Source organism: Hippocampus guttulatus, chromosome 9 (genome assembly GCF_054856545.1).
Source record: "Hippocampus guttulatus isolate MCC_2025c chromosome 9, RoL_Hgut_1.0, whole genome shotgun sequence".
NCBI classification, from domain to species: Eukaryota; Metazoa; Chordata; class Actinopteri; order Syngnathiformes; family Syngnathidae; genus Hippocampus; species Hippocampus guttulatus.
Genome location: NC_141269.1, coordinates 3127710 through 3147924, shown reverse-complemented (window position 1 = coordinate 3147924; position 20215 = coordinate 3127710). Strand labels below are relative to the sequence as shown.

The 20215-nt window shown below is 45.3% G+C and overlaps 1 protein-coding gene across 7 annotated transcripts in view; it reads right to left on the bottom strand.

The window, feature by feature from the left end:
• Positions 1–20215, bottom strand: part of lrba (LPS-responsive vesicle trafficking, beach and anchor containing) — a 175606-nt gene that overhangs the window by 103039 nt on the left and 52352 nt on the right. For all 7 annotated transcript variants that reach the window (XM_086119001.1, XM_086119003.1, XM_086119004.1 and 4 more), the window contains exons 31-35: positions 19771–19855; positions 19390–19523; positions 16068–16129; positions 3731–3795; positions 2441–2549 (exon numbers count right to left, since the gene is read on the bottom strand). In XM_086119001.1, coding sequence (XP_085975127.1) covers positions 2441–2549; positions 3731–3795; positions 16068–16129; positions 19390–19523; positions 19771–19855 — 455 coding nt within the window. The remainder of the gene's footprint in view (positions 1–2440; positions 2550–3730; positions 3796–16067; positions 16130–19389; positions 19524–19770; positions 19856–20215) is intronic.

The window sequence follows — 20215 nt, the reverse complement described above, 5'->3', positions numbered from 1 at the left end:
GTTGGCATGTTTCATTGGCCTGTTATTTTTATTGGTGCGGCGCAAAATGAAAGCGTGGGCTCCATCAGGCTGAAACAGAGCTTGCACCCAGGCAAAAATCAATAGAGCAATATCAGAGAGGGACTTATCAGGGGCTCTCACTTCTTCCCGGGGGGTCAGTGAGGAGTGAGCCACATTTGGGAGGGGCGGCGGCGGGGGGGATTCAATTGTGAAAAGATGGAGTTTTGGGGATGGACAAACAGACGCTGTCAATTAAAGAGATGTTTCAGCTTTGTATTACTTACCCCCCACCACCACCAGTGCATAGTGCCGCTTCATTGAAAAACATAACTAGCCTGGTGGACACAAACAAGCAGGTTTGCACAAGAAACTATGGGTACAAAGTCGTAGTCTGTCATGCTAGCTGTATAAACTATGTATCAATAGATGATAGAATAATCGATACGATAGATATTTAACAGCGGCAGCTGTTATGAGCCGTGTATAAAAGTGTTTCAATTTATCAATTGTACATAGAAACCGTGTACCGCCATCTTAAAGCATGCGTCTCTATGTATGAATTTTAGCTCTGTTCCTTGCCGTGTCCCATCACGCGTGCATGTCAAGCGAAGACTAAACCGTCCACAGGTGTCAACCCGAGTGCGACTCAACGTTTGTCTACATGCGACGAGTCCAGAGTATATCCTGCTTCTCGTACCGCAAGTGGGCTGCAATGCATTGGGCTCCAGCTAAACCATGACCCTAATTAGGACAAGCGCTATTAATAAAACGGATACATGCGAGAAAGGGAGGTGTTTATCAGCCATAAGTGCACCAAGTGACTAATTGGTGTGTGGCGTCTCTTTGAGGTAAAAACTTATTTTTCTAAGCGCTTTGCCCTTTCGTTCACACTGTCAAACGGTTTTATAGTGCACTTAAAAAACAGCTCTTGGAAACCTTTAACCAGGGTCCTTTTTTTTTTTTTTAGTAGATATACATTTAGTACTTGGACACGTGTGGACCAAAACTGGTCTCCTGGTCATTACGTGCAATTCAAAAAAGTGTCAGTAAGAGCATAAAAAAGTATATGTAAAATTGAGGGTGATGCTCAGGCCCGCAGCTTAGCAGTGGAGCTGCAGACACACAGTCAGGCTACTAATGTCTCAGGCCTGTCTGCCGCTTTTAATGCCGGGCCAGATCCTGAGTAAGGGGAGGACGCCATATTCCTGTCATAGGGCGAAATACACCCCCAGCGGGAGTATTATGGACAGGATCTCTGCAGGACAGGAAATGATTGCGAGGAGATCTAGAGAGCAGCGGGTGGGAATGGAAGAAGGGTGGAGGGTGCAGCCGAGGGTGCCTACAGTTGGAAAGAGAGTTCCCAGTGAATGGCGACGTTTGTGTTTAGCAGAAGGGGCGTGGCGGTTATGCCACATTAGCAAAATGTTTGCTTAGCAACATGTGCCGAGCGTGGTGTCCCGTTCACCGCAAGCCTTTTTGGGACGGACCCGACCCGACGGGCAACTTCTAAAGTTGCCGAGTCAGCTCCTCTGAGATATTGAGTTGTTCTTGTTTTTCACGGCTTGTGTTTTCACACGGAGCCCAAAATGATATTAAGTGGTTCTTTTAACATGACGGGCCAGACTCCACCACTGAACACTGACCTCTGATCAAGTGTTACATTTGATTCCGTGCCAAGCGAGAAAAAAAAAAAAAAGATTTGGTCTGTTATCATTTTAAAAATGAAGCAACATCCAAAGAACTCCAGACCTCGCTGGCCTCAGTTCAGGTGAGTGTTCACGAGACTATCATAAGAAAGACACTGGCCAAAAATGGCATCCATGGGAGACTTCCCAGGCGAAAACCCCTGCTGTCCAAAGAGAACAAAAAGGCTTGTCTCACATTTGCCAAAAGACATCTTGGTGATCCTCAAGGCTTTTGGATAAACAATCTGTAGACTGATGAGTCAAAAACCGAACTTTTTGTAAGATGTGCGGCCCGCTCCATCTGGCGTACAAATGGCACAGCATTTGATAAAAAAAGAACATTATGCCAGCAGTGAAGCATGGTGGTGGCATTGTGATGGTCTACGGCTGCTTTGCTACCTCAGGACCAGGACAACTTGCTGTGATTGATGGAACAATGAATTCCGCCGAGTACCAGAAAATCCTGAAGGAGAACATCCGGCCATCAATTTTTGCCCTTAAACTCAAGCGTTCTTGGATCATGTAGCAGGACAAAAACACACCAAAATAAAAATCCACAGCTAGCCAATGACTGAGTTTGGAAACCAATTCAGCCGTTTCAATGTGTATAAATCATCTCTCTTCGCAACGAGTAAAAAAAAAAAAAAAAAAAAAAAAAAAAACATGATTCTCCATGTATAAATAATGCCAAAAAACTGCCATGTATTTACATTTCATAAATCATGCATCTTCATGGATTTCCAGGTGTTTCTTACCTCGAAATCTGCATGTTTGTGGATGTCTTCAGCCCTCTGCCGACTGAGGATGAACTCTGCTTCGTTTGCCACACGGACCAGGTGGTCTTTCATGGTGTGACTTAGCAGCCTGGAGCAAAGGAAACATTTGCATACTTAGAATATCATCCCTTTGTTATCATCCCTCGCCGTCCGCTTCTCGGAAGGCGAGATCCGGACGCGGCCGTGTAACAGCCATAAAACGATGGGTAAAATAAGCATACCAAATGGGCAGAAAATCTAATTTGCACGTGAGAGTGTGACACCGGCATCCCGGGGCGCAGGTGCTAATTGATTTGTTAATGATATGAATCTTGACAGGAGGGCCGGCGAGTGTCCGGCCCAATCGGTACTTATCTATACTAATCAAACACGCATGTTGTGGGCAAGGAAAGAAAAGAAGAAAAAAAAAAACCTCGCTGCATGGCCCCGAAAGGTCAGCGGTGTGCAAAGTGGAACAATAACAGACGAAGGGCCAGAGAGGAGGGACTGCATGGGGGTTTAAGGGGGACGGGCGGTGCTCCGACTGTAACTAAAGCCTGCTGTTTCAGCGCAAGGCAGCAGGGGAGCAGAGGCGCCGGGGCCTCGGCAGCCTCTCTGGCCCTGACCCTGCTATCAATAACCGCTGCGATGCACGCACACGCATCCGTACATTTCGAGTCTTGAATGTATGTCCTAGTTCGTACCATCGGTGAAGAAATCAACTTTTTAACAGTTGGTCCTATTGACACTGTTGCCTCCATTTGAAGAGGCAGAACAAGTGCTGACCTCAATTCATAAATGGTGCATTTGGCAACAAGGAGTACGCGATTCTAGCATCCTCACTTTCGTAGTGGCAGTGGTTATGTTGGGAGACGAACGATTCGAGTTTCGATTTTCTCCAGATATGAGCCGTCATTCGTTTGACTTTTTTACTTTGACTTGCAAGCGCAAACTTGAGAGGCAAGCTGTGTTTCGTGGCAATAAACTCAACTCACTTCATACCAAGCAGCAGTTTGGTAAATAGTAAATGATTCTTCAAAAAAGAAGCTTCAAGCCTCAAGCTGTTTAGAGCCGCTCCCACTTAAGTTTACTGTCAAACTAAATAGAATGTAAAACAAAGATTACACGCTTGGGGAGGGGGGGGGGGGGGGCTCAGCCACTGACTCGCTGGCTTAATGCTAACATTCTGCTAAAATTCTATTGATGGGCTAAAGATGAACACAGAGATACTACATACAGTGCAGACTGGCGGTATAATGGTGACATAATGGTTTCCATTTGGTTGCTTACCTGCCTTCGTTGACCAGCTCGATAAAGGCCAGACCGGCGTTCTTCTGGATGGAGTTCTGCCATTCCTGCAAACACAGAAAAAAAAAAAAAAAAAAAAACCGAACATTATTCCTTTGGATGGTAGGAGCTGCATTTAGGAGGTATGCCAAAATCATCCGCTGATTAGAAGTTGAAACATTTCACCAGTCATGGGACAAACATTGTGGAAGTGAGGGACTGCTTTGGCCAGCACAGGCGTGAGAATTAATGGCCGGCACTGAAAGAGCCAGGCTCAAAGTGCATTTATCACTCCGAAAAAATATAAATTTCCTCCTCTCTTTGACCAACGTTTTGCTTTGGAGGTGTCAGTCCAAACAACCTGACCGCAAGAGACCCTCCATCGGTTGGGGGGGCGAGACGAGGGATGGAGGGAGGGGAAACGCGGCGGTCGGCGCGACTCTCATGTTCTGTTCCAACGTTTCAACACCTTTCGACGCGAGCGTCAAAAGAATAATAAAGCAACAAGGTTGCGGGGGCCTGTCTGAACCTCGCCTGGCAGGTTCCCCCCGCCCCCTCCTCTTTTCCCTCACTTCCTCTCCGGGGAGTTGAAGAAGTATGCATGAAAAACCTCATGTGAAAGAGTTAACGACTAAACTACCCTTTAAGAAAAACACGACGTGCCCCTCGAAGCAGCTACAGTACATATTCCACATCACTTAATACAAATGAGCCGTGTTTTGACAGGACATTTTATTGGACTCTTAAGGTCACTCTGGTGACTGCATAGAGCCGCTTCCAAAGTTCAGCTCGGTTTTTCTTTAACTTGAGGCATCCAGACAGGACTCCAGAAGATTCTCTCTTTTTTTGTTTCAATATTTCTTCAAATTTGGTGGTGATCGGACACAATTTTTGCAACAATTTGGTGTTTGCATGACGCCTGCCAAAATGACTGCAAAATGTTTGCATTAAGCCAAAATGGTGGACTTCCAATGTGGGCACAGCGTACTTTCTTAAGACTAAATTTTAACGATGATAAACGCTTACATTTGTACCAATTTTGCTTCATCCATCTCTCCAGTACAGGTGGTTGAAATTTGATGTAATCGGACAAAACGAAAATAAAATGTCGGCTTCAAACCAAATTGGCCATCCTTTTGAATCTTTTCAGGCATAGGTTCTTCAAACTTTTTCATGGGGCTACTCAAGATGGACATGCCACGTTAATTTCATGTAGTTACGTGAAATTAGCTTTGATACCTTCGCAAACGTTTGTCTCTCGTCATCCATCTGTCTCGTATCCAATTTAGTAGCAATCAAACAAGGTCAAGGTCAAGTTTATCTTTACAGGACTCCTGGAAATTACCAAAAGGACCCTAAAATGGTTTCTTCAGCCAAACATGGCAGAATTTTTGTATATCTTCTGGCATGTAATTCATGACAGACTGCCTGCCAAATTTCGCTTCACTGGCCAGAGAAAAAATCTCTCGGAACCGTTTAATTTTGAATGACCCCCTGGAAATGGCCAAAATGACCCTACAATGACATGCCAACTTCCGGTGTTTTTTTTTTTGTTTTTTTTTGGGGTGGGGGCCCAGGATTCTTGAGAGTTTTTTGTGGGTCTACTCATGACAGACATGCCTCCAAAATTCAAGCAGCTGAGTGAAACTCACTATGTGGCTGATTTAACTATCAATCAACCAATAAAGGCATAACATTTGAATAGCAATGATTTTTTTTTCCCACTCAAAATACGCATGTGCAAAAATATTTTCGAGCAATTCTCTACCGCTGATCAAGAATATGTCGCCACTTAAGGAAATATGACTTCAAAATGTAACTAGCACATGAAAGATTGGCAGTGAAAACAAAAAGTACTTTCGCATCACCTTGTTTTCCCCCCCTAGAACTCTGCTGTCATCGTGTCGCGAGCTGATAAGAGGAAACCGCGTGTTTATGCGCACCGAGCAACTCTACGGTAAACTTAGGAAGCCCGCCGGGACGAAGATATCTGCGGAAGGAAGGATCAATTTCCAAGAATTCCTCATCTGAAGCCAGCGCCTTTCACATACGTGATGATTTTTGAAGGAACGTATGCGAGCCCGGAGGCATCGCGGCCAATCACTCCGGCGAAAACGGCCTGCGCGCCATCACTTGCGCACGCAACAACACCGCACTTAACCTCAAACTCGCAACTGTTTTTCATCCCGACGAATCCTATTGGCATTGACCGCGTTTACCATCCGCTCCAAACAAAGAAGGGCGCAACGGGGAATAGGAGCTCACACTTGGGAGGCTGGCACTCCGTGGCGCGACAAGAAAAGAAGCCTTGAGGGTCTCGAAGGTAGAAGTAGAAGTTGAAGGACATGAAACACGAGTGTTAGTTTGCCTGTTGGCTGTGGGGATATTCCAGACCAGACTGGGCCGCGTTCTCTCTCAAGCTCTCTCCCTGCGCGAGCCGGATTTCAAATAAACACCACAGGAAGTCAGGCCATAAATAGAGTCACTGCAGGAGCAAACGTTATATTTCCTTACACGATTTCTCGTAAATACTCGCCAGGCGTTTTGGTACAAAACTGAGGCTGGCTTTACACCACGCCAAGTGATGTAATTCCATCGACGGAATATGCCGATGGATGATGTACACACACGCGCACGTCTACCCTAAACAACACGCCCATCTGAATAAAAAACACCCGCGGTCAATCAAAGCCACTGCCAAAAATCTTTTTTAAAGCGCAGGGGTCCTCAATTAAAAGTTAAACAGGTCCAGTTCAGGAAAATGCAGTCAAGTCGATCAGACTACATAACAGGCATTCAGATTCAAATGTCGTCGTGTTATGGTAGTAGTACTCCTATTGTGTGTGTGTGGGGGGGGGGGGGGGGGGTTCTTTGTTTTTTACCCTGGAGCATGGCAAAAACTGATTTCGAAAAAAAATATCCATGTACTTGTGAAAAGATCAGTCCTAAATAAGCAGCAAAGTTAACACAATGTTACATAGATATGCTATCTATTAAATTGACAGTATGCTCGTGGGAATTTCACTCCGATAGCAATTTGAAAGGTTGAAAATTGGACAATGGGTCGCGGCACTTTTGACCCGTTCACTGACAAAGCCACCGGAGTGTTACCTTTACACAAAAATTGACATTTTTTTCATCAACATATTTTTTCATCAGCTTAAGAATTTTGTTGTCGACAATCGTGATTAACGTTGAGTCGATTAATCGATGACATCAGTGATTTTAGTTATTTATTTATTTTTCGCAGCACACCTAAACCTGTCGGTCCATCATTGGACCGACAGGTTTACGCGACAAAGATGGAGTTACACTTGGTGTCGCTGCCGTCGTCACTCGCCGCCAGTCGCATGGTTTGAAGTATTATAAAATGAGTGGTGATCAGAATAGCCAAAGCTAGCAAGCTGTTTTCCTCTTATTTTCATACTCTTGGACCCAGGCAGGTATACGAAGAAGCCTTGTTGGCTAGACATTTTGTGCCTCTGGACAGTGTACAGTTCGACGACTGAAGGAGTCCTCAGCAAATTGGCCTAATGGGAAGCGCGATGACAAAAACATGATTAACTCTTAGTCGGCAAGCTTTAAACGCGGAGTAGACGCGGAGTAGTAAAGTTGACAGGTTGACGAATTTCTTCAGCGCCTAATAAACAGTGATATCGGATGTGGATTATAGAGTGCTTAAAAACGTATTCGAGCGAGGAAAAACAAGACAGTGACCAGGCAACATCGTAAAGTGCTTTAATGTGGATTCTTTCAATTTCAGTGAATTTGACCTTTTTACCCCATCGAAGCGGAATGAGGAATTTTCAAGTCAAAGTCACCCAAATTGGAGCCAGAATCGAGCACTTTGTGAATCCAACTGAGCCGACCGTCCAAAAACTGAAAGTGAGCTAGCAGAATAAAGCACAAGCCAGCATCCAGCGCTGGTCGAAAATGAGCGCTGACGGACGCCTTCGGCATTTGGCGGCCCCCATCGACATTTGGCGGACACAAGACTAATGGCCTCATTACTGGCTACGAGGTGGCGACTCTTCTGGAATTAAAAAAAAAAAGCGATGACCCCGATCTGAGGAGAAGAACTTGCTGATGGAATATTGGATTTTTTTTTGGGGCCATCCAGCGGCGTCACCGCTTTTTACGGCCGCAGTAGGAGGGGGCTCTGGCGAGGGGAGTATGACCACCAGTGCCCCTGATGAGAGGATACAAGCAGCCATTTGTGAACTCTCACCTTTAACCCGACCTGCCGACAGATGATCGGGTGGAGAGTGTGGGCTGCCCCCTTGATCATGATTGGAAGGCTAGGGGGAAATTCGACCGACGTCGCATCGCAGCTCAAGGGGGAAGCTCATCCAAAAACTGAATGGGGCACACACTCAGCATGTGTGTTCTGTGGCCACGACGTTGAGTCGAAGCACACATGCCATGCACTTCCGTCATTACAACTCATTATCCATAATCAACATCCAAATATACCGCCACTACGGGTGAGAAAGAGCAGACTTCCAGAGCGAGCGCGGCTTTCAAAATCAGGCTTGAAAAAAAAAAAAAAGAAAAACTATTTAAAAAATATAAATAAAAATCATGTCGCCGCTTTCCCAAAACAAATAAGTCACTCGTGCTGTTCGGTGACATCGCTCATAATTACAAGTATTTGTGTATTTGCCAGGCCAAGGGCGAGTTCAATTCTGATTCAATGACATATATCACATGGAGCATTTTAAAGGCAGAAATCAACGTACGGCAGTCCAATTGCATCAATTCATGACAAATAAACCCCCCAAACAGCAAAAACAAAGGACTAAAGTGCATATGACAACTTGCATCATGACATCTCGCATCTACTGTACACAGTGGGCAACGGACAAAGGAATGAAGGAATTAAGGAAGGTACCAAGGAAAGATGAAGGAAGGAGGGAGAAAAGATGGCCAGAGGAAGAAACAAGGATGGGGAAAAGGGTAGAAGGAATGAAGGATGGGTGGAAGGACAAAAGTATGAAGGAAGGACATAAGGACAAAGGATTCAGTGAAGTGTGTATAAAGAGGAAGGTAGGAAGAAAAGGATAAAGGAAGGACAGAAGGAAGGGAGGAAGAATGAAGGAAGGAAGCAAAGCAGACTAGGAGCAAGGAAATGGATATGTGAAAGGAAGGATGGACAGAGGAAAGAATGGAAAGCAGGCAGGAATAGAGGAAGGTAGTGAAGGCAGGACCGATTGCTTTATTGTATATGTGTAGTGTTTATGTAGTGTTTGTGTTTCCTCATAAGAAAAGCACTTTTGACATACAGTATTGTAGTTTGTTCCCTGACTGAATGCGCGCGTCTTGTTTGCGAACCAAATGCTGCTCTTCAAACTCAGGCAAGGTCCAAACCTTGACTTTTGCTTTTACTGATATGTGGAGTGACGACGAGCTGACTATTTGGAGCCAACGTCACAAGTGATCCCCCGGTGGCAAATATAAAAAAGAATGTCATTCCACCCATATGAAATTCAAACACACCATAGGGTCCATAGAAATTTGATGTGGCTAGCGTTGACATGAGCTACGGATGAAAACCAAACTGTAAACGTCCCAATAAAGCGGTGATAAAAGGTGCAAGGCAAAGTTCATGGGTGAAACATTTGCTTCGGGGTAATTGTTTCCTCGTGTTGGGTCCAAAACCCGCTCAAAGAAACGGATCCAACGCTCGCTAAAAGACGTAATAGCCGCCGAGGGTGCGACAACTTTTGAGGCCCCGGACCAGGGCAATGACAAGCGTGAACTCTCCTTTTTTAACAATCAATCACGTCCGAGACCTTAACGAGCCTTTGCGCACGATCTTGATCTGAAGGCTCCCGAACACGTTTTCTTATCAGCGGGGTGGCCGGCCGAGCAGCAGGGAGGAACATAAGAAAAGATTCCAAGGTCTTCAGCGCACACGACCCCAAAGAAAGAAAACATCACTTGAACGTTGGCTCGCTGCAGGACAGGCGCTCGACTGAAACACAATTTCACACCACGCTTGTCGGATCAACAAAGGAAACCCAAATTAAAACCTTTAAGGATGCCCTTTTCCAGTTTCCAGGTATCTTAAAGGGGAAGTCGAGTCAAAATTGTTATTTAACAAAAGTATGTTTTATGTGTCCTCACTGGCCTAAACATGGTATTCTGATAAATATTTCTTTTGTGGAATACAAATTAAGCAGCAAAAGCCACCATTTTTATCCATTTCGTCGGCGGCCATTTTGCCATGTTGTTCTTTGCCTGGCCTAGCCTTCAAGACATGGGCAGGAGAAACCGTAGGGTTATTGGCTTATGTGATTTCGCCAAATTGCGTCGTCCCAATGAGGTCAATTTTAGAAGAAGCAGCTAATATTTTATATTAGATTCATTTGGACAAGCTGAAGCTTTGTCGGGGGGGGGGGGGGTGCTAAAGATTTCCAATCGCTGAGCGGAACAAAGCTGGATGCAAATGCTAGTCAAGCTATTGCTAGCGACAACGCTCCCATCGAAAATAGAGGCAATGCATGCACGTTGAAAATAAGCCACAGCTTGCTCAATTCTCAATCATGAGGCAGATTTAAATTTTTTTTTTGGTCAATGCCAAAATTTATGCGATCAATACAGAACATACATGCCTGCTCCCCCCGTCGCCAATGAACATCGATCGGCCATAAGAGGCTTTGACTTGCGACCACCGATCATGTCCTTTTTTTCCCCAGGAAAAATCGTCCGATCACGATTGAAAATTGGCACTGAAAGGCAAGTTGTGATTAAAAGTTCTACTTTTCATCATGTGTCCGTCCCCTTTAAGTGCTCTCTCATCTGATTCTCGACGTGCCTTCCTGTCAGGAAGGGCCCCTCTCGACCCGGCCTCCTCCCCGCCGCCTGCATAGCTGGCAGAATTAAGTGACAGTTGGTGTTAGCGTGTTTTCTCTGCATCTCGCAGGAGAAGTGCCTTTCCATGACGTGACCTTGTGGAGAACGACAGCGGGGTGGACGCAGCGCCGTGTGGCACGGCCGTAAAGGGGCACCGGGGGGGAGGGGAGAAGGAGGGGAGAACAACACTGACTCGCACCGGTCTTGAAGTTTTTGCTCGGCCGTTTGACGGCGCAGCGTGGTGCGCCTTCTGACAAGTCAGGGGGAAAATGATGGCCCAAAAAGTATTTTTGTCCTCCGGATTCACTGCATTCCTCGCCACTTCTCTCACCTCTCGGCCGGGCTCCCCGAGCGGTCGGCGCGGCGCAGTCTGCGACTGATCCGTCAAAGCCTCGCTCGAAGGAAATATGACCGCTGAACTTGATTTATTGCTATTCTGAGGCCGCGTTCCACTTGAAACAACTTAAACTTCAAGCCATAAAAAATATGGACAATATTCATTCTGGTTCTTTTTTTTTTTTTCCAAACCACTGCCAAGGTGAGTCAGTTTTCCAACAATCAAGTTATTCACATTCAACTGAACCAAGTAAAGACGTCAAATGCCACACGAGCTTTTTCTGAAGAAAGGACTGATTTGAATCGTCAGGGACTGGGGTCGAGCATTCGCAAAGACGTAGAATGTTACGTTATCTCCGCGCCCTGACCGCGCGCAGCAAATTCAAGGTTTTCCTGCTGTCGGTTTTGAGACGACCGGATAGACTGCGGAGTCCTGTTCTCTCTAACAGCGGGGCGGCAAACGTCTCTCTGGCCGCTAACCCGGGGGTCAACGGGTGAAAGGGTCAGGAGGAGCCAAGTGTTTAGGGAAGTCAATGTCTGTCTCCCCACAGGCTGACAAGAGAGGTGCCCATCTGTTAAACAGGTTAACTTTGACTGCGGCTACTGGGAACAAATGATAATGCGCCCAAAGTGGATTACTGGAGAATTATGTGAGCCATTGCTCACTGCTAATTGTTAGTTATTTATAGTTTATTTACATCCTTTTTAGAGCACCAAAGGGGAATGAATGTTAAGACAAACACAATATGTTCTAAATTGAGGCCGACTGGCTGCTGTCGTTCTGCAGAGGTTTGTCGGCCCTTGGTGAATGCGCTTAATGAATCCAGAATTCAAGATTAAATGACAGATTACCATTAAAAATTGATTATTCATAATTATTAATGTATTGATTTTAAACCAGTGGTTCTTAACCTTTTTAGAGGTACCAAACCCAACCAGTTAATATGCACATTCACCGAACCTTTCACGAGTGAAAAATAAATATATTTTTTTTTAAAAATTGAAGATATTAAAAAAAACAACAAAAAAAACGCATTTATTAAAAACAGAAAAAAGTAAAAAAGATCAAGAGATAAGTATTCTTTTTTTTGTAATTTATGACGTACTATCACGACAGTCACACGTTGACTACCAAGCGAACTAAATTTCCCGCCGCACTGACTGGACAAGCAATGTCATGTGATCATCTGCAGCCAGTGATGGCCAAGCAGGGGTTCCGTCGAACCCCTGAGACTCACTCACCAAACCCCTGGGGTTCGATCGAACCACTGTTTTAAACCATCTTATTGCATACATAAATATTTTAGGCTGTATTGAAATATTCTCATATTTTTTAATACCATTTTATTACATCATTAACATTTTACACCTCGTTTATTATTCTTGCATTTCATTTCGAATGACACTGGGTGGTCCCTTGATTAAAAATCTCAATTTTTGTACAATTTTGTTGAAGTTTTGTTATTCACAAATCCAATATGAATGTGACTTTTTAGTGAATTGTACAAAAACCCTCATTCAAGCGCTCAAGGGGTGGACATGGCGCAATCTGGCCTTCCGCTATGCTGCCTTCCCTATTACTTCCTTCCTTCCCACTCATGTCCAGGATGCATTTTTGATAAATGGCTGAAGGATGGATGGGCTGACAGAGGGCCGGACAATAATGGCTGATCTACAGGACACAAATGCAGCTACTGGGGAGATTTATGGCCTCGTGCGCACACGCACTCGACCAGTCGGGTAACCGATGAGATGATTTCTCATATCGGCGCCGGACCGAGGGGGAAGAGCGCTTCCCCTTGTGCGCGGGACATTACTTATTAATTCGACACTTTCAAGTCATGGAGCCGGTAAACGTTAAGTCGGACGTAAATGTGACAAAGATTGGGAGAAAGTCAACCTGTGCAGGTAAGTACGTTTTTGATGGAGGGCCATTGTATGTAATACGGGAAAAACTGACAGACACAAAACCTTTTTCACCATAAAACCGTACCTTACATAAAATAGCCAAATGGACATAATTGTACATGGTGGACAGGGTTCTGATTGATGGGTAAATGACAGAGTGAGTTACATAATGGATGGTGGTTGTTTTCCAAAGCCAAATGTGACACGTTGGAAGTTTGGGAAGCATTTAAAGTTTGATCCAAGCCATACTACAGCGAGCCGAATCAGGACTGAATGACGACGACAAATGAGAATAATTGCACCAAAGCGTACATTTAAATCAATCAATCCATCCATCCATTTTCCGATCCGCTTTATCCTCACAAGGGTCACGGGGCATGCTGGAGCCTATCCCAGTCGTTTTCGGGCAGTAGGCGGGGGACACCCTGAACCGGTTGCCAGCCAATCGCAGAGCACACAGTGACGAACAACGATCTGCGCTCACAATCACACCTAGGGACACGTTAGAGTGTTCAATCAGCCTCCCAAGCATGTTTTTGGAATGTGGGAGGAAACCGGAGTACCTGGAGAAAACCCACGCAGGCCCGCGCAGAACATGCAAACTCCACAGAGGAAGGCCGGAGCTGGGATCGAACCCACGACCTCTGCACTGTGGGGTCGACGCGCAATCCATGAGTCCGCCGGGCCGCCCCTCGTTTAAATCAAATCATTCAAGTTTTTTTTTTTTTTTTTAGGTCACAGCACAGAGGCGGCCACATCAAAATCGCCAACGACCTCCTCCTCGCAGCTGACACATCAGACTTGTCTTTCTCCTTGACCTCTCAGAGGCTTTTGAAATACTTTCGCCACACAGTCTTCCAAAAATGACATCTGTCACAAGTAATCCCCCCCCCCCCAGCAATTCTGCCATTTTTGGTGTGAATTTCGAAGAGCAAATAGTCGAAGGATTACCTGGAGTAGACATGGTACTTCTTGGAACTACTGTACAGTATAGAGCCATTAATCCTCCGTTTGTATATGCAGCAGTCTGTAGTAATCAATAGCGCGACGCCACCCGAGCAGTTAATGTCTTCGCAAAATGGGCCTTTAATTGGAAGGCCTGTTGTTGCCGTTGAGAAAAGAACCAGCCATCAAAGAGTGGTTTACCATCGCCCCCTCAATAGTGTGATGATGTGGTGGCCAACGCGACTCTCTCGGGGGTCCCTGATTAAAAACTGCTCTGGAGTCCCTTGCCTCCTGACCCTTCAACCCCAGCTCTACTCCATCTCCACGCACGGGAAATTAATTAAAATTTCACACGGAAAGGGTGAGATCGCATCGCCGATGAGGTGGGCTTGGGAATCAATCAAAAGCATCATGCCCCAATCCACTCAAGATGGCCGCTTGTGTGCTTCCTGTGCGAGAAATGGGAACTTCCTGGGCTGGGAGGGAGGGACAGAGGGTGGGGCCGGCTAAATGACATCATCAATCACACACAGGAGAACAAACACACGCACGCACACACGCACACGCACAAATGATTACATGCCGTAATTTAGCCCAGAGGAAAGTCTGTCCCTGCGTTTCCTTTTTTCTTGCTCACAATAAAATTACATTTGCATTAGCTGTGAAAGAATTTGGCCCAGATGATTTATGGAAGCAATCAACACTGTGCGAGCCAATCCCAGTGGTTCCTTGTAAAGTGTGTGCGTGTGCGTGTGCGTGCGCGTGCGCCTGCGCCTGCGTTTCTGTAGATTTGGTGGGAATGGCTTGGCGCAAAAGGAGCAAAGCCAGACTCGGGGACCGAAGAGGAGTGGGGGAGGAGGGACGGATTGAAGCACTGTGGCCTGGCTGTAACAATCACAGAGATTCCGCCTTTGATTAGATTAGCATTAAACAACACTCTGACAGATATGACAAATAGCAGCATTAGAGCCTGTCATTCTCGCCTCTATCTCACCGTACTCGCCACCGTTATACGAGGGCCGACGTCGCAGGAAGGGGTTAAAAAACGCGAGCGGGAGACGGCATAAAGCCAGATGACAGGTACTATTTATTTGGCAAATTAAAGCTGATAAAATAAAAAAAGGAACGTGTGCTTTCCGGTGATGTATCATTAATCAAATGTGGGGTTTTTTGTGTTATTGTGCAGTAAATCGAGAAAAACAAACCGTTATTATCAGCTATCCTGGTAACTTGAAAATAAATCCACTGTATTTCCTTAAATAAACAAACCTAGCCCTCAGTGTTCCTACGGAAGCGATTTATCCCGAATTTGTGCCTAAGTTGGAACACACGATAAGCTAATACAGGAGTAAAGTTGATCCTGATTTTACACAACACGTGTAAAGTGTACTGAATATGCTAGCTCGCGCTTAACAACCTGAAAATTGATTTTTCTCCCGTGTGAAAGCTTCCGTGAATTTGGACCGGCTGCTATTTTCAACGACACCACATCGTGCAACTGCGATTCCAATTGTGAATCGGTGCGAATCCACTTGCAAAAACCAACGGCCGAGATTTGTGAAATCTAGTGGCAGAAACTGCACACTGTGCGAATGGTGAGTGGAGTTGCGCCCCATTGCTCAGTTGAGTTTGTTTAATATTATGAACAGTGTTTAATATTCTAAAAATACTGCTGTTGTGTTATGAAGTTCCTTTGCAAATCACGTATGGAAATATGGTGAGTGATTCAAAGTATAATGAACAAAATGGTGGGGCAACCGCTTTATTGGATTCAGATTGACAGCAGTAACAGAGCACCCATCGCCAGTGTGATGCTAATCGGGTATCCCGCAATGACGCTATTGACACCGGCTGTCATCGATCCGCCCCTGCCTGCTTATGATCCGAGAATTAGTATTCATGGATGCGGTGGCAGGCTAAATAAACTTGGCAAGGTAAGCGTCCAGAAGACAAGAGCCAATCAATGCAAAGCACTATCAAATCGACATTATCCTTCCTCGGCGGTTTGGGCCCACAAGGGGCACCGTGAGGCCGGGGTCAAAGGGTAGGCGGGCGGGTCGCCCACCCTTGACCCATGCGGCCGATATCTACAAGCAAAGGCGGCTTTCGATCCGGTTTCTCTGCCTTCGTTGGGGGGGACGGGACCAGAGCGGGAATGGAGAGATAAGTGACCGGATGGGCTCCGAGTCCTGCCTCTGTTGTTGTGGTGGTGGATTTAGTGCACTCAAGGTGAGACTGGTAAATCAAAACTATGGCAAACGGCATCTGAGAGAGGAGATAAAGATGCGAGACTTGCCTGTGAACACAGCAGCATGACGAGCTCCACCACCGAACTGCTGGACTTTATGCACACCAGGCCTGGGGGAAATACAACAAGACAGAGAGTTGGTGTAATTTGACAAAATGGGCGCCTTTTTCCAGCGAGCCGTGTAGTCCAGTCCGTCACGCTTTGAAACAGCACAAGCAGACCAGGGTTGCGCTTCCACCGCAATTAATACTCGAGTGACAGGCATTTGATCATTTTTCTTCGGCGAACATTGAGGATGACAAAAATAAATTTGGGAGTATATAGGTGATGATAAAACAAAGCAAACAAAAGCTACATTTCATCAAAGCTACAGCTAGAATTGTTTGAAATTGATTTTAGACGAACCTCCAAAGTGAAGTGGCTCAAAACACGTACCATTTGTGGTGAGAAGATAAATCAAAATAAAATGATAAAATTTGGAGAGATCAGGCGTGACCAGATTTAAATAAATAAAGTGATACCAATTAGACTGGCCGGGTTAAAAAAAAAAAAATATATATATATATATATATATATTTTTTTTAAATGGTATGATTTGGAATAATCAGCACTGCTTGGTAAAAACATTCATGCGGTGCTTCACCTGAACAAGTATTAGCTAACATGGTCCCCATCTGTAAGGGCGCGTCGAGTATTGATGCGCCTAATGAGCTGACATGATGCGAATGTAAACTAATACATATTTGAGCTTTGAATTACAGGTCCGACTTGGGCCGGCATATGTCTCCTATTGATCCCTAATGGCCAACCACGGGGACGTTTGAAGAGATCAAGGGGGCCACTGGAGTGTCCAGAGGCCCAGACGAAGAGATGGGACGTAGATATGTACAACAACACACCTCCCCCTGCTTGCCTTCTACAGTCACCCCTGACACCCCCCCCCCAACCCCGTCCTGCAACTATCAATCAACTTTCCATTTTGTTTGGTGGCAGCAGACATCCCAAACACTGCTATTAGGGGCCTGGCCTCTGACCCGGGCCTCTGGAAACCTTCTAGCGCTGCTACTGGCTCATCAGCCTACTGCGTGAAAGGCAGTTTAAGCAGCAGGGACGAGATGGACCAATCAGAAAGTGTCTTTACAGAACCTTAATGGTTACGTTCACGTCAGATTTGTAGGAATCCGATCCTTTCCTAACAAGATTTAGCCGCATGTTTGCAACGAAATTCAACCGACATGGCAACAACTTTCGGCGCAACATTTCTCCTCTTGTCACTTAACATAGAAGGATGGAGGGAGCGAGACAAGACGCTCAAAACAGAGATGCCTTTTTGAGCTAATTAATGTGCTTTAACCTAAAAAAATTGCCCCAAGGACAATATGAGTAGCCCACAGTTTTTTTCCTCCAAATATCTCAACAGTGATGAGACGCTGACTACCGTATTTTCACGACTATAAGGCGCCATTAAAAGTCTAAAATTGTCTCCAAAATGGACAGGACGCCTTATGATGCGGAGCGTCTTGTCTATGCGCTGAGTTCCAAAACCTGACTGACAGCCGACACGCTGTTTATATAGAGAAAAGGCGGAAGTGACTGTGGACAGGCATGCGGCAAAGAAGTCGGCCAATCAGTGAAGGGTGGGCGTGTATATATACATATATGGAGAGTAAGAGAGAGAAAAGGCAGACGTGAGTGACAGGCATGCGGGGAAGCAGTCCGCCAATCAGTGAAGGGTGGGCGTGTAAGTGGACGCTAAAGTGACGCTACAAGCAGGTACCAACACCTGTATAGAGTGTGGCTATGTGCATTGTTGCAAAACAACTTCGGTTTTGGTTTCTAAGAACCCCCGAAAATAAATTCTACAAAGAGACACGCCTACGAAGCTCAGTTCAAACTTCAAGCCATCGGTTATGCTTTTGGCATGCGTGCCCATCTCACAGCAGCGGTGAAAAACCAAGTCAAGCAAATGAACTCTGAGCTTGCCGTTATTCCCGGAGGCTTGACTAAAGAACTCCAACCGCTGGACATCGGCATCAACCGGGCGTTCAAAGTAAAGTTGCGAGCGGCATGGGAACAATGAATGATCGATGGCAAACACAACTTTACAAAGAGTGAGAGGCAGCGCCGGGCGAGTTACGCCACAATTTGCGAATGGATTGTGGCTGCTTGGACGAACGTGTTTGCTTGCACTGTTGTTCGAGTTTTTGGCAAAGCCGGCATCATTTCTGTGGAGCCACATGGCAATGAGAGTGACTGACAACGAGAGGGAACACGGCGTTTTTGATGGATTACCGGTACTTGCACAATTGTTCAATTCTGATGCAGAGGATGAGGACTTTGATGGATTTCTGGGTGATGATTGATCGAAAAACGTGAGTACATTGTACGATGGCTAAATAAAATACAACGGAACTCCGTTTTGCTTCGTTGCCTTTTTAAAAACGTGTTTTTAGCTTGTATCTGTATGTCTTGGCATGCTACCGTATGCTACAAGCTAACGTGTTTTTAGCGTGCGCGCATGCATGCCGTATGTTTAAGCTGGTGTATGTTTTACCACTTTAAAATTGCGCCCAATAATACAGTGCGTTTTGTCTATGTGTAAAATACAGAAATAGCACCCATTAATGAGACTGCGCCCAACCATACGGTGCGTCGAATGGTCGTGAAAATACGGTAACTAAGGAGAATTAAAACAAGAAGAAAGTTACCATATATTTATTGAAACTACTCTTCTGTTTTTATGAATCTATACTTTGTAGATTGTGAAAATGCCGTTTCCAAAAAATGGTCATTTTACAGCTGTAATTTTAATACTCATATAGTGCCTTGCTGGAACAAAAATATGACCTCATGCTTTATATACGATACAATATAAAACACAATAATTAAAATAATATATTTCCTCATTAAAACATATAATTTAGTTTTTTTTTTTCAAAGTTCAGTTTTACAATCAAACATGATGTCCCGATCCGAAACTGTTTGATTGCCAGTGACCGTTTATTTTCACGGGTGACACTGGTGATGGAAACGGATGCTCACGAAAAAGTTACAGTATAAACAGCATATTTGGGCAACTCGTTAAAAATCCGAAAGATGAAATATGATTTGAAGAGGAAAAAATAAAGAATTTTTTTGATTGCGCACGAATTCTGCATTGCAGAGATGTCTGAAATGTTCACCCTCCGACGACAACACTGTACTGAAATGCCGAGAAGTCGGATTTGATAGGCCTTCACCAATTTGCTGTCTCACATGACAATGCCCAAGCTAATCGCTGTCATATGCCTTTTTTTTTTTTGCATAGTCTGACAATTTGTACTCCCGCAGCGGTCTTGAAGGCATGGTAAGACTGCGGCATCATACTCACTGGTCCCCTCGATGAGGAGCTCCTGTCCATGACTGCCCAAAAGCGTCCGGGAGAGGAACGGAGCAAAGTCCACAAAGATCTCTCTGAGGAGGGGGGCCGCCTTTTCTAGGGCATGTTCCAGACGCTCCGAGATACTAGAAAAAAACGAGATGAGATGACGGGCAAAAAGTCAGGCAACTCTACTCGAAGGTCACTTTTTTTTTAAATGAGGAACACTTGAATCAATAGAAAAAGATATGTACAAGAATGCATGTGTGTTGTGTGGTGTGTGTGTGTGTGTGTGTGTGTGTGTGTGTGTGTGTGTGTGTGTGTGTGTGTGTGTGTGTGTGTGTGTGTGTGTGTGCGTGTGTACAGGGTGGAGAAAAAAAAAAGATGAATCACCTCATATTGGGGGCTGTGTGCTGGGTCACAGGGGAGAGCGCTGGGACAGATGGCAAGCTAGCGCTGGCTGGAACCTGGCCACCGGCTGCAGAGGGAAACCATGGAACTCTGTTATTAGTCTGGACTCGCACGCACGCGCACAAGCGTGCACAGACGCCCAAGGCAATACGTTATAAGGCCAGCAAAGTGCCATAAACTGGCGTAGAAACATGCCTCTTATGAAATCATACAATGGCTTCCATTCAAATGTTGGAAGAGAGGGGAGGGAGCGATTTATGGTGGAGTAGGGCAAGTGGGGGTACAAGTATAATTTTTATGGTTAAGATAGTGGATGATGTACTCCGGGCACAATACGTCTTCCTTATCAATTTACAATTCAGAGCGTTTCATGATGAGGCCTTTAAATTACATACTTAGAGACCGGTAATGTTTCACTGCCACTCGC